The 12,711-nt window shown below is 37.9% G+C and overlaps 1 protein-coding gene across 1 annotated transcript; it reads right to left on the bottom strand.

Annotated features, from left to right (window-relative positions):
• Window positions 1–5,686: 5,686 nt before the first annotated feature.
• Window positions 5,687–8,124, bottom strand: LOC147641530 (GDSL esterase/lipase At1g29660-like). Its single transcript, XM_086807488.1, has 5 exons — window positions 7,838–8,124; window positions 7,531–7,658; window positions 7,074–7,313; window positions 6,348–6,600; window positions 5,687–5,922 (listed from the first exon to the last, which is right to left on the bottom strand). The coding sequence occupies exons 1-5, from the start codon at window positions 8,082–8,084 to the stop codon at window positions 5,687–5,689; spliced, it is 1,104 nt and encodes a 367-aa protein (XP_086663614.1). The 5' UTR covers window positions 8,085–8,124.
• Window positions 8,125–12,711: the final 4,587 nt, after the last annotated feature.

The raw sequence follows: 12,711 nt of genomic DNA, 5'->3' as shown, positions 1-12,711 counted from the left end.
GAAAATACTAAATTCTCAAGAAAAATAATTATCATGATTTTTTCCTAAATTTTTCTAATTTTATAGGGCCTCAAAATATAATAATTTTGAATTCCACCAAACCTATCTTATGCCATTCTAAACCTATATTTTTTCACAATATTTTTAGCAATTTAATTTGCTAAAATATCATTGATATTTTAAAAATATCAATTTTTAGGATTTTTAAAATAAATTTCTACAATATTCCTAATTTCTCCAGAGAATCCCATCATTCATGAAATTTTCAATTCCACCTGATAATTCTAAAATCCAATTAAGTTTTTTAATTTTAATAGATTTTTTAATTTTTTGGTTAAAAATTATATTTTAAAGGAATTTGAATGGTCACGGGTGCCCGAATGGACACACCACATGCCAAACACCAACCCCACATTTTTCCAAGATTTAAAATAACCTTTGTCTAATTTTTCACTAATTTTCAAGAATTTTTTGAAATTTTTAAATTACCTTGAACGCATACGAACGGTCAAAAAATTTCAGAATTCCAACGATTTTCTCGGAATACGGAAAGCCAAAAGTTTTGGGAAAATGAGAAGACAAAAAAAATTGGAATGTGAAAGATCAAAAGTTTCCGGAATACGGAAGGTCAAAAGTTTTTCCGGAATTCGGAAAGCCAAAAGGTTTCGGAAAAATGGAAAGCCAAAGGTTTTCCGGAAGATAAAAAGCCAAAAAATTTCAAGAAGAAATTTTCACAAAATTTTTAGAGAATTTTATCTCAAATCCCAATTTTTCTCTATTTTTAGGCTTTTTTAAGCTTTTTTTTGAAATAAATTCAAAAGCTTTTTTTAATAATAAAAAAACTTATTTTTTAAAAAAAATAAAAAATAAAAAATCTTTAATTAAGCTTTTGGCTGGATTTGATTTTTAATTAAACTTTTAGATAGATGCGGGTTATTCGCATATTATTAATACGATTATATCTCGTATTAATGGATATTTATGTTTGGATTAATTCTAAACGATGTATTCATGATCTTTTGATGGCTATAATTTACGTTCAAAGTGTGTTTCACTTTTGACACTTTTCCATGATAATTTATTTTGTACTTGTTTAAGTGTGGTTTGTGCTTCATTTCTTAAGCCTAAGACAAATTTTATCATGGGTCAGTTGATCGGTTTGTTTTGGTGGATTTTACTGGATGTTCTCCAAGTTTTATATGGACTCATCAGGTTCTGCCTAGATCACTTGTGTCTAGGGGTTTTTTATTGAGTGCTACGCACATGTGTTTCATTTACTTATTTTGGAGTTTTGCTTGAACGACACAATGTTCATATACTTCGGATTGATGAGTTGGCCACCAATTTTAATGCCTCTTTTCGCATGATTAATGTCCATGGTATGCATTGATCAACTATGGCCTTTATGGATTCAAGGAGCTTCTATGCTTTTATCCATGGTTTTATAAGGATCTTGTGATCTTTTGAATAATTACATGTGCTTTGAAGGTAGCATTTGCCTTCGTTTTTTGCACATAATTTTGGAGTATATTTCTTGTACTCTTATATATATTCCAACTCGGATACCTAGTTGCTTATATATCTAGGTGAGTTATTTTTCTATCCTAACTTTATTGGGTTTTGGGTAGTTATCATTAGAAAGGCGCCAATAATTCAATTTCTTTTCTAATGATGTACTCAGAAGGAGTTATCCCTTGATGTAGTGTCAAGTATATAGAGACAGGTTTAGTATGTGAAAGTCTAGATAAGGCCATCTTATTCCTTTTATATAGGATTTTATTTATATTTCCTAGACGGCATACTAGGGAGTTTCAAATTGTTAAGGTATGTATGGGTGGTATCATGGTGGTATGGGACGCTAGTGATCCCTCACATATATTATCTTATGGGATAATTTGGGCTCAAGATTGTTGCTTTGCTTACATCAGTTACCATGTTGTCCTCAACATTCAAAGACAATCTCATTTTCTAAACTCACTAGAAGTTATATTGTGGGCATTCTCTAGATAAATTTCTTTTATCTATAGACTGCATGTTTTGATGAGGGTAATCTCGTCGGCATTTTCACTTGTTGAAATCTCTTTCTTTAGAGTTCAAACAAGTTTACCTTGTTGTGTTCAGATAAGGAAATTTGGATTCTTCCTTTGTTGGCATTTCTTTCTCTAGTGCCGTACTTTAGGTGATTTATATAGTCAACCTGATTGTTTACGGATGGACATATGTGACTCATCGAGACGTTGATGACTCTCTATGTTGATATGGGTAACTCAAGACGTTGATTATTCCATATGCAGATGTGGGTATGTCGGGGCGTCGATGAATCCCTGGTTTCTGCTGTTATAATGCTATGTTTTCCTACTTTATTCCGAATGGTTTACAACGAGGAAGTTACTTTGAATGTGAATTTCTCTGATCATCCGCCGCAGTCTGATGGGCAAACAGAGCGTATGAATCAAATTATAGTGTATATGCTTCGTGCATATGTCTCTAGAAAATCATCATATTGAAAAAAATATCTTCCAATGATGGAATTTGCCTATAACAATTTTAAATATACGGCTATTGGTTTTAGTCCATGCATACTTATGTTTGGGTATCAAAGGCACCTATTGATGTCAATCTTAAGGACATCGAGCTTGATGCATCGAGGGATTTCTTGCGTGATATGTAGGAAATGCTGACCGAAGCTCGGGATTCTATCAGGAGTGCTCATGATAGGGCACAGTTTTATGCTGATAGGGGACGCTCATCTTGGTCTTTTGAACAAGAGCGTTGGTTTATTTTAATGTTCCTAAAGATTTTCAGACTTTGTCAATGGGAAAATGCTCGAATTTATCTCCTAGATATTGTGGTCCATTTTTGAATTATACATCGGATTGGCACGGTTGCATTTGAACTTAAAACTACCTCCACATGTTAGAGTTCATCCAGTCTTTTATATCAATAGATTGAAAGGGAAACTGGGAGGTGAGGATAACACAATTACTCCTCAAGAACTCATTGAAGTCGAAGATTTATCCTATGTTCCACATGAACCTGATAAGGTTCTTGAATTCAGGGAAAGGAAACTTTCTAGTTGACTAATCCCTGAGATTAAAATTAGGTGGAAAGATAGGGAAATTGAGGATTCGACTTGGGAGTTGGTTGAGATTGTTCGGTGCAATTCTCCTTCTTTTCATTGCAACAGTGCAATGTTTTGAGAGAGGGGAAGTATGTTATATGTACATTATGTGTGCTATGTTGTATACACATTATGTGTGCATATACTAGGAGGCTAACACACATTAGGCTTGTGAGCATGGGAGCATGGGAACAAGCTCTAGTGGAGCATAGGTTAGGACTAACCTTAAGGGTTAAGGTTAGGGTCAGGCATCCAAGGGTCACACATGGGAAATGGAGAGTCAAGAGTCACTTTGAGGGTCCTCCTATATAATAGGGGCATGGGGCACACTCAAGGGAGGCTTAGGCTTATGAGGCCAAGGCTATGTTATGCTCTCTTGTGTAGTGGATCATATCTACTCATCTACCATTTCACACTATAGCTACATGCTATTGGATTGGAGTTGTACCTCTTGATGATATGGGACATCAAGGTAGAGGTATGATGTATTTCATTTATGACTCATGTGTGCATCTCTTGGGCTCAGGGGTGGTTGGGTGGTTGAGTTTATGCCTGATTTATGCATGTTTATGCATAACAATTATCTAGAGAGATCTTAGGATTTTAACAGTGGAAAGTCAAGAGTCACTTGAGGGCCCTTCTATATAATAGGGGCATGGGTTACACTCAAGGGGGCTTGGGGGCTTGGAGGCTTATGCTATGGTCTCTTGTGTAGAGGTCCATATCTACTCACCTACCATTTCCCATGTGTGACCCTTGGATACCTGACCCTAACCTTAATCCTTAAGGTTAGTCCTAACCCATGCTCCACTAGAGCTTGTTCCCATGCTCCCATGCTCACAAGCCTAATGTGGGTTAGCCTCCTAGTATATGCACACATAATGTGCATATAACATAGCACACATATAATGTACATATAGCATTCTTGGAGGATTCAATTGAGCTCAATAGTGAGGATTTTTATGGGGCTTTTATGATGCTATTGAAGATCTTGATAGGTAGCTTTGGATGTAGCCAAGAAACCAGCAAAGTGTGCTCAAATCGGCAAATAGAGGCGATTTTCCCTGATTGGTTTTTTGCTTCTTCCCGTGCTCACACCCATAGATGAAACATGCTCAAATTTTGTCTGTGAGGTCCTTGTATCATGCTCCAAGATCACCTAGAAGGAATTTGACTAATATGGTGGATAGGAGGCGAATCAACTGAAAGTCTAGCATTGATGTTTTTTATTAATGCGAGCTAACGACAACGAATTGAATGAAACAGCTTAATGAGAAGAGGCTCCTATAATTGGGAAGAAGCCTCATAAAATTTGGAGGGTAATGGTAGAGTATTTTGGCAATGCTAAGCTCAGAAATCTTTCACCACTAGTGAGGTGAGTGGATAAGCTTCACTAATGAGATATGATTAGTGCTAATACAAAATGATTAAACTGTAAGCTAATGATGATGCAATGGCAATATTGGATAAGCTCATGGGGAGAGGGGTGGCTCTAATACCTTGTTAAGAATCACAGTGCCCTAGGTAATGCATATGGAAGCTTGCTAACCCTAAATGCATAAACATGGTTAACCACATCTATGGTGGGTGATACCTAGCTAAACACATGTGTATACTAACTAAGAATTGCACTTCTGTGTATACTAATAAGAATTGCACTTAAGCTAATTAGGTTTCAAAATAGATTAACTTGCACTCATAGAGAAGGTTAAGATGCTTGTGTTCTTCCAATACCTGAAATGACCCTTTTATATGGGTGAGTACAACATTGGCTTTGCTAGCTCATGTGGGATAATTCAACTTTGCTCATGTGGCTTCTTGCTTGGACAATGTTTTCTTTGGCCTCAACTCACTCCCTACCAACTCCTATGCTCAATGGCACCATATTTCTCAACAAGGATACGATCTGATCAGCTAGCACACCCACATCGGCGGGGGGTTATATTGTAGCTCAAAGGCAAGACTCAATGGCATATGATTCAGCTATAATATAAGCACTTGACTTGAACATGAAAACTGGCGGTGGGTAATGAGATTTGTTTTTAATGGGGTTCTAGACAACTGTATAGAAGAACGAGAGCGCTCGTGTCTTTTTCATTGGTAACAGAGATTACACTTACACATAAGGAAATTTGTGAAGGCATATATGAGAAAGCAATACATCTCGATGATGTGAAAAAGATGGAGATTGTGCAACACCAAGCAAGCTGAGTGAAAACATGAAAATTAGAAAATGATGGCATAAAGGGTAGCTCTGTGATGCCTCATATACTATAGTATTTTTATCCAATTCATTCCTCATGGTATTAATAACCCTTTTTTGGCATCACTTTGTAGTGGTAGTGATATCCAATTTTGGGTTTGTGAAATGCTTTTTTTTCCAAACTTTTTAAGTTGTTTTGGATTGTTTTATGGTGATTACCATTTTTGGCATCATAAAATGCTTAGAATTAAATCTTAAATCCTTTTGGTGTTAGCATAAGAAGTTTTCTTCTTACATGTATTTGGATGGTATTTACCATAAGTTAGGTAGATTACCCCCTATAATTTTGAACAAAACCTGGTTTATGTTGGCTTGATCTTTAGTTCAAAAACTTCTTTAAGGCTTGTTTGGTAGGTGTATGGGGGGCCATTGTTCCATAAGAGCTCAGTTAGCTGTCGGTAGAAATTTTGAGTTGGATGGTAAGCATCCCAGAACAAGTGATCTGCCACATTCCCACATGGTTGGAGACCATTCACGCAAGTCAAGAAGCCTTTATATTTGCCTAACCCACAACAAGCAATATTCCCTGTCTTGAAACCTACATTCAACAAAAAGAAGAATCAATACTTGATCATATGCAAAGATGCTCATGAAGAAAAGATCTTTACACATTAATCATATCATGGGCTCATATGCATGGAATGAGCCCACTAAATTATATGTTGGAATGCTCATGAAGAAAAGATCTTTGCACATCAATCATAGCATGGGCTCATTTCCGTGAAATACGGGTATGGATAAAGTATCCATATCTCCCACTCATGAGATGTTAGAACATGGACGACCATTCCAATCAAGAGGACATATGAACGAGGTGTCCATAGCATACCCTGGAGATGTAAAATCTTTACACATGAAATGCCTACCAAAGAGATGTAGGTTCCATAATGTGCAAGCTCAAGTCCTGAAATTCTACATACAACATCTAAGGAGTTCTAAACGTCACTGAGTTCAAACACTTACCGAATTGGGATGGATTCCGAGCTGCCGTAATTATAGGTGTGTAGATATTGATGTACATGATGGAAGCATTTGGAAGTTTATCATTGAGGGCCACGACTCGGGGCATAAGGTGATCATTGTAGTCATTTAAGATCTTATTGATGTTCTCAACGCTACTACCATTTGTATTGTACACAAGCAGCTGAGAAGGACAACAACCCAAGGCAGGTAAGCCTGCAACAACAATCCTTCTGCCGCCTGCCTCATAGATGGCCTGCCGGTGATAAGAGCAATATTTAGGGTAGAGCTATGTGTGAAATATCTTAAGCAAAAATCAAAAGTATAGGCTCTAAGTGTTTACACACACATACACATATATTTATATATATAATACCCTGAATGCTTGTCTTTGAAATGAAATGAATATACTTAAGAGTACTTCTTGTCTTTGAAATTAATATACTTAGAGGAATGCTATTTTAAGATATATATATTTGAAGCTATTTTAAGATTAATATATATATTTGAAATGAATATACTTAGAGTAATGCTTTAGAGTAGTTACTAGGAAGCTACTTCAAGATTAATATACTTGAAGTTGATATAAATTCAAGATGATTAGCTAGTCAGTAAGAGAACTTGTTTTCCTAGACATTAGGTTTTAAACACTTTAGTTTTTTCCGGAGCTACACAGAGAGGGTGAGTGAGAGAGAGAGAGAGAGAGAGTGTGTGTGTCCGGGAACATACCTCAACTTCCGAAAGGAGCTTCTCGATGAGGTGGTCTACATATTGTGAGGGTGTGTGAGACAAGCGAATGGGTACTATAGGGTTGAAGTAAGACAAGATCCAGTCATTAGATCCAGTGACTACAACGAAAGCAGCTTGTGCGAAGAGATCATCCGTTGCAGCTCCTCCTACTATGTTAATTATCTCTTTCTTGACGTCCCAAAGGTTTTCAATCTGGTCTCGCAATGAGACAACTTCGCCCTGTGAAAACAGCAATTAGCACTGCTTAATTTCGCAACATGAAAATATTGGCACGTGTACTGATCAGTTACTAATTATGCTAAAGCTACTCAGTAATTGCCCTAACCAGGTTAATGATGCTAGGGTATTGAACACGATTCAAGTCTGTATAGCTGCCAGCCTACACATAACCGTACATTAAACTACTAATTAAGGTATGAACACGAGATTAATATACATAAAGCTTTCCCGTGTATGACTGTATCCCTAAGCCTCCAGAGGCGAAGTTTACACCCTGCAGCAGCGTTTTTCCTTTTGCTGCCGGACTGTGATAAGCTGGGATCAGTGGCAAACCCAACTTGAAAGCTGCATTTGTAACCAGAAAAAGGTTCACCGTAAATCATCAATGATAATCTCGCATAAGTAATTAGACGTTGCAGCATGACAGATTAATAAGATGGTACTTCAATAGACTGAAAGTAATCATATGATTGCATAAACGATCTTGTTGATTGATCCTAAGTGGCGACTATAGTTGCGCTTACCAAAATAATCCCCTGCAGTGTAGCCATTGCTAAACCTGCCTGTGGGCACACCACCCGGGAAGTCCATGCCATAGGGGTAATAATCAACCTTGGCTAAGGTTTTAAACCCATTATTGTTGCCAGGATCCAAGACGGAGTCACCAAAGAGGAAGAGTGCAGGCACTATAGGACCCCCATAAGAGAAATAATTACTCAAAAAACCAAGACAAACAACAAGAAAATTAAGCTTCAAGAGTTGCCCCTCCATAATGTCACCCCAACAGAATGAGAATATGCAACCCCCTTCTCGTAAGCTCTCCAGTACTTAATCAATCGTTTGAGCCAATCAATCCTTGGATTGTAATATTTTAATACTCATGTTTGGGGCGTGGATGCAGTCCAAGAAAAGCACATGTTGCACACACATTAAGAAAAAAGGCTTATTCGATCATTTTGCTAGTCCTTGAATTTATAGAAAATATATGTTGAATTTATTTGCTAGTTCTCTCGCAGCGCTCATAGAAAACCCGCAAATATTGACAAGGAAACTACAAATATTTGGAGTTCACTTGTAAAAATTAAATTTGTAATTTTTTTAAAACAGCATAATTTTGCATAATTTGTATCTGTATAACAATAGGTAAGTTCAAGATTTTTTATAACACTAAATTGAATTACAAAAGTTTTACCTGGTATAATATTTTTAAAAGAAGGTCATTAAAGGTTTGATGATGTCTTTAAGGGTTTTAATCCAATAGGATAAAGACACATGGAGATTAGATATAGCCCTAGAGAGAGATCTAAAAGAGAGAGAGAGAGAGAGAGAGAGAGAGAGAGAGAGAGATTTCAAATTATATATATTTACTTATTTAAAGATTAATTACACATGGTCCTACACCCAACCAAGTATAGTTTGGCATTGAGTTTTAAGTTTTGATTTTGTTTTATCATTAAAGTTTTAAATTTAAAGTCAAATCATGTGGAATGTTGAATGTGAAAATGTAAAGTTTTATTTTTTAAATCATAGTTAATGTAGTAAAGGCCTAATTTTTAACGATAATATGAAATAAACATTCTCTAGTCTCACGTATTTTATTTATATGTGTAAAATTGTTAATCATAATACACGCAATTCATGCTAGTTGACTTGTGTGAGGTCCTTATCCCTCCCTATCCCCACCGCGCAACGAATTCAGAGGTTCTAGCAGCGAAAGTAGCACTTCTTATGCGGGGCAGGGTCTCACACTCGGGGCCTCGCCCACGGATATCCGGACAAGAGACTAATCCATCGATTCTTCCAAAACCGATGCTGGAAAAACTTCCCTTGCCCGCAAAGCACGGGCGATTCCTCCAGGATAACTTTTCTCTAACGTAGTCAAAAGCCTTAACTAACTGAACTGATCTGACCGAACCCGTAAGTCCCAAGTCAGATCAGAAAAAAGATTGCACTTGGCTCATAGAGTCCAACGCTTTTTTTCTCGTTGAGAGGCACACCCGTTGATTCTTTTCCATAGAACAATTTTTGTCTGTCGGGATTTACTTCATCTATCGTACCATAACAGAATTGAGTCTCTATTTAAGGATCCATCAGTCCAGCCTAACCCCATCGAGTCCCGTGGGTTAGCCAACTGCCCAACCACAGTAGTGATGGGATCCAATTTCCCAAAGTAACACGTGGCACTCTCTCACACAAAGACTCATACACTAGTTCCTAGTGCACACTGGAACACACTCTTTGACTATGATTTCTCCAACATCCCCCCTTAGAGCAAAGAGTGTCAGACCCAATATGCAAGGAGTAAACCGATCCCTCCTCCACCGCAATACTGTGAAGAGCTAGTCCAACTGACCAACACCTCCTGCGTGTCAGTTGACTACTCAGTCAGCTTGCACCGGCAGAGTGAGAACCATCACTCGGCACCCCCCTCTTACTATGAACTGGGTGTCAATACTTCATATCAAAGTAAACAATACACATTTTTGGGGGACAACCCAGGGTAGAGGACCCTTATTGACCATCACACATCATACTATTTATTTCATCCATTTTATGCATAATGCAAGGGCAGAGTACCCATACACACATAGAAGAAATAAAAAATAATAATCTTTGTCATCCTCATCGAGGGTGACATGGGCAGAAAGTGCATGATCTTCATGAAGCTCGTCTGGTGGTTCATCACTAACAAGATTAGCATGGTGTTGTTCTTGTTCTTTCTCCTTCTTCTTGAAGCAATTGGCTTCAATATGACCTTTTCGCACTTACAGTTACTGCATACGATGTTCTTGTTGGCTTTCCATCTGCTGGCAGAGATAAGCGCCTCTTCAGTGCTTGAGGTCAAGGATGTAGAAGTGGTTTCCTTGTTCCGGCAGTCTTTCTCAATGAGAAGAGCAACCAAGTCATCATATGTAGTAGCGGCCAGGCGTAATACTTCAATGGTTTTCTCAAAGCGAGAAATGCCTTGCATGCTTTTGATTAGTACTACCATCTTGTCCTCATCATCTAGAGAACACTTCAAACTTGATAATTGTTGAACAGCAGAATTAAATTTGGAGAGATGATCACTTAGCTCTTCATTGTCTTGCATTTTTAGCTCATAAAACTTTAATTTCAGAAAAACTTTGGAATTAGTGACCTTGTTACCAAAAATGCTCTCCAATGGATGCCAGATATCCTTAGCCGTTGGATGTAAAGTTGACGTGATGAATGAGACAGTCTGCCAAGCGACAAAGAGACCAATGAGGGCAATGGCTTTTGCATTTTGCAGCTTTCAAACTTTTCTTTGTGGGGCTGATCAAGTGCATCAAATGTGTCATTCTCAACAACTTCCTAGACTCCTTCATGCATCTTGGTTTGCTATGTGGGAAAGCCTTCCCCCTTGATTTTATCCATGAACAATGTACTAGAAGATAGTGAAATCATGACTCAAATCTGAACTGAAAACTTTAGCTCAAAAGACTTGAAGGTGGAGCAGATGGGTAGGAAGTTTTTAGCTTCATGTGAAAGCCCCCCTATTTGTGGTGAAGTGTGAAACAAAAGAAATAAGAACCTTATCCCAAATAAAGGTTGTGAAACAAGTGTTGGAGAACAGGACCTAGACTGGTGAGTGACGAGTGAAAGACTGTGGGGACTGCGATGGAGAAGACTATGGTGGGCGATGAGATTGGCGTGAGCAGCTTAGGACTTGCGACTTCATGCAACCAGAGAAGACTATGGAGGCTGCGTTGTTCAACAAGAAGGTGAGATCTCCTCTTGTTACCTATGGGGGCTGCGTTCAACAGAAGGTGCGCTTCACAAGCGTTCAGCAAAAGTTGAGAAGATTGTGGGGGTTACATTCAACACCTTCTTCTCACAGAGACTTTCGCCCGCTGAGAATGTAGTGATAGGTATAAAGTTAAAATATGCGTGCAGGGTTCATGATGTAAAGGCGAAGTGTTTGCTTAGCTGGGCGACATCTTCTTAGAAGACCAAAGCTCGTGGTGATGGATGTGGAGCTTCATCTTCATTGAACACAGTAAAGCTATGGATGTGGAGACAATTGGAGATGGACAACCAAAGGAGGAAGACCAACCCCAATGGTTGCCCATGGAGAAGCATGGCTCTGATACCATGTTGGAGCAGGAGAGCAAGCTAATTCTAGGTGCAGAAAGGAAAGATAGCAAACATAATGAAATGGAAATGGAAGGAAATGAAAGCAATGAACAAGTACTTACATGTAGACCAAGATAGCTTGATTTAATGATTGATGTGACACACAAGAAAGTACATCACTCTCATAGAGTGAACAAACACACTCAAGTAATGGAATAACTCCCAAAGTGACACGTGGCACTCTCTCACACAAAGACTTATAAACTAGTTCCTAGTACACACTAGAACAGACTCTTTGACTATGATTTCTCCAATAGTACATGGATTTTTTATGTCTTAGAAAAACTCAATATGGTGCTTTCTCAAATAGCAAGATGTCCAACAAATAACCACTTTTTAATAATTTTAGAGAGGGTGTCTCATGCACTACTAGTTCGGAAACACAAGGAGATCAACCGAATCCATGCACATGCGAGAGAGAGAGAGAGAGAGAAAGAGAGAGAGAGAGAGAGAGAGGGAGAGAGAAATTGATGAGTTTCCCAAACTCCCAATCTATAGGCTTGGTGAAAATGATAACTTTATTTGTTGGATAATTTTTTTCTGAGCAAAAAGACACATGGTGTTTGGGATTAAGGATCCAAAGTAAAGTGATAACACAAAAACCTTACTTGAAAGTCAATCTACTTGAATTTTTTCTTCACTCCATTCCTTTCTAAATTTGGTTCCTTCATAAACATTTCTACCCTTATTCAATAACTTTTCTTTAATTGTAAGGTTCCCCCCTTCCAAAATAGGGGAAACACTTAAGATAGTCTACTAAGTCTTCACTTGGAAAAAATTTCCTACTCATCAACACCTTGACCATGCAAAGATTCAAGTATACAATTCATAGGTAAGACCTAGTCCTATCTCTCACGGGGAGTGTGGTCTTCTAAAAATCAAATCACCCATAAGATAATTGATCATAATTTGGGCAACTACTAATCTTGAATCCTAGAGACAATGCTTTTTTCCTCATCCATGCAAGGCATAGCTACTGGCCTAGTCTTCAAAAATAGAGTTGCCCAAGAACTATTTATCTAGCATAGGGCTTTCACTTACTCTGTTGGAAAGCTACCCGACTAATTGGGTCCACCTGTCCGTAGGATAGTGCCGTTGGGGCATTCCATCCTCCTACTTACGTCAATTTGTTTTCTAATTAATCCTACCACACTGTTTGACATAAATAAACATGTTTCTTAATTACGGCCCTTTTCACAAGGTTCGTTAAAACAGCCTTTTTCCATAGTACAATATTCCCAAA

Source organism: Cibotium barometz, chromosome 1 (genome assembly GCF_041138505.1).
Source record: "Cibotium barometz isolate CiBa-2024 chromosome 1, ASM4113850v1, whole genome shotgun sequence".
NCBI classification, from domain to species: Eukaryota; Viridiplantae; Streptophyta; class Polypodiopsida; order Cyatheales; family Cibotiaceae; genus Cibotium; species Cibotium barometz.
The sequence above is the reverse complement of the archived record's forward strand: the minus strand, read 5'-3'. Positions and strand labels throughout refer to the sequence as shown.

Bases quoted from the DNA above. Each gene is read 5' to 3' on its own strand.
- LOC147641530 (XM_086807488.1), bottom strand. From the start codon at position 8,084: ATGGAGGGGCAACTCTTGAAGCTTAATTTTCTTGTTGTTTGTCTTGGT. The intron at 7,659-7,837 runs GTAAGCGCAACT...TTACAAATGCAG, and splicing joins CACTGCAGGGGATTATTTTG to CTTTCAAGTTGGGTTTGCCA. The intron at 5,923-6,347 runs GTAAGTGTTTGA...TGTTGAATGTAG, and splicing joins TCGGAATCCATCCCAATTCG to GTTTCAAGACAGGGAATATT.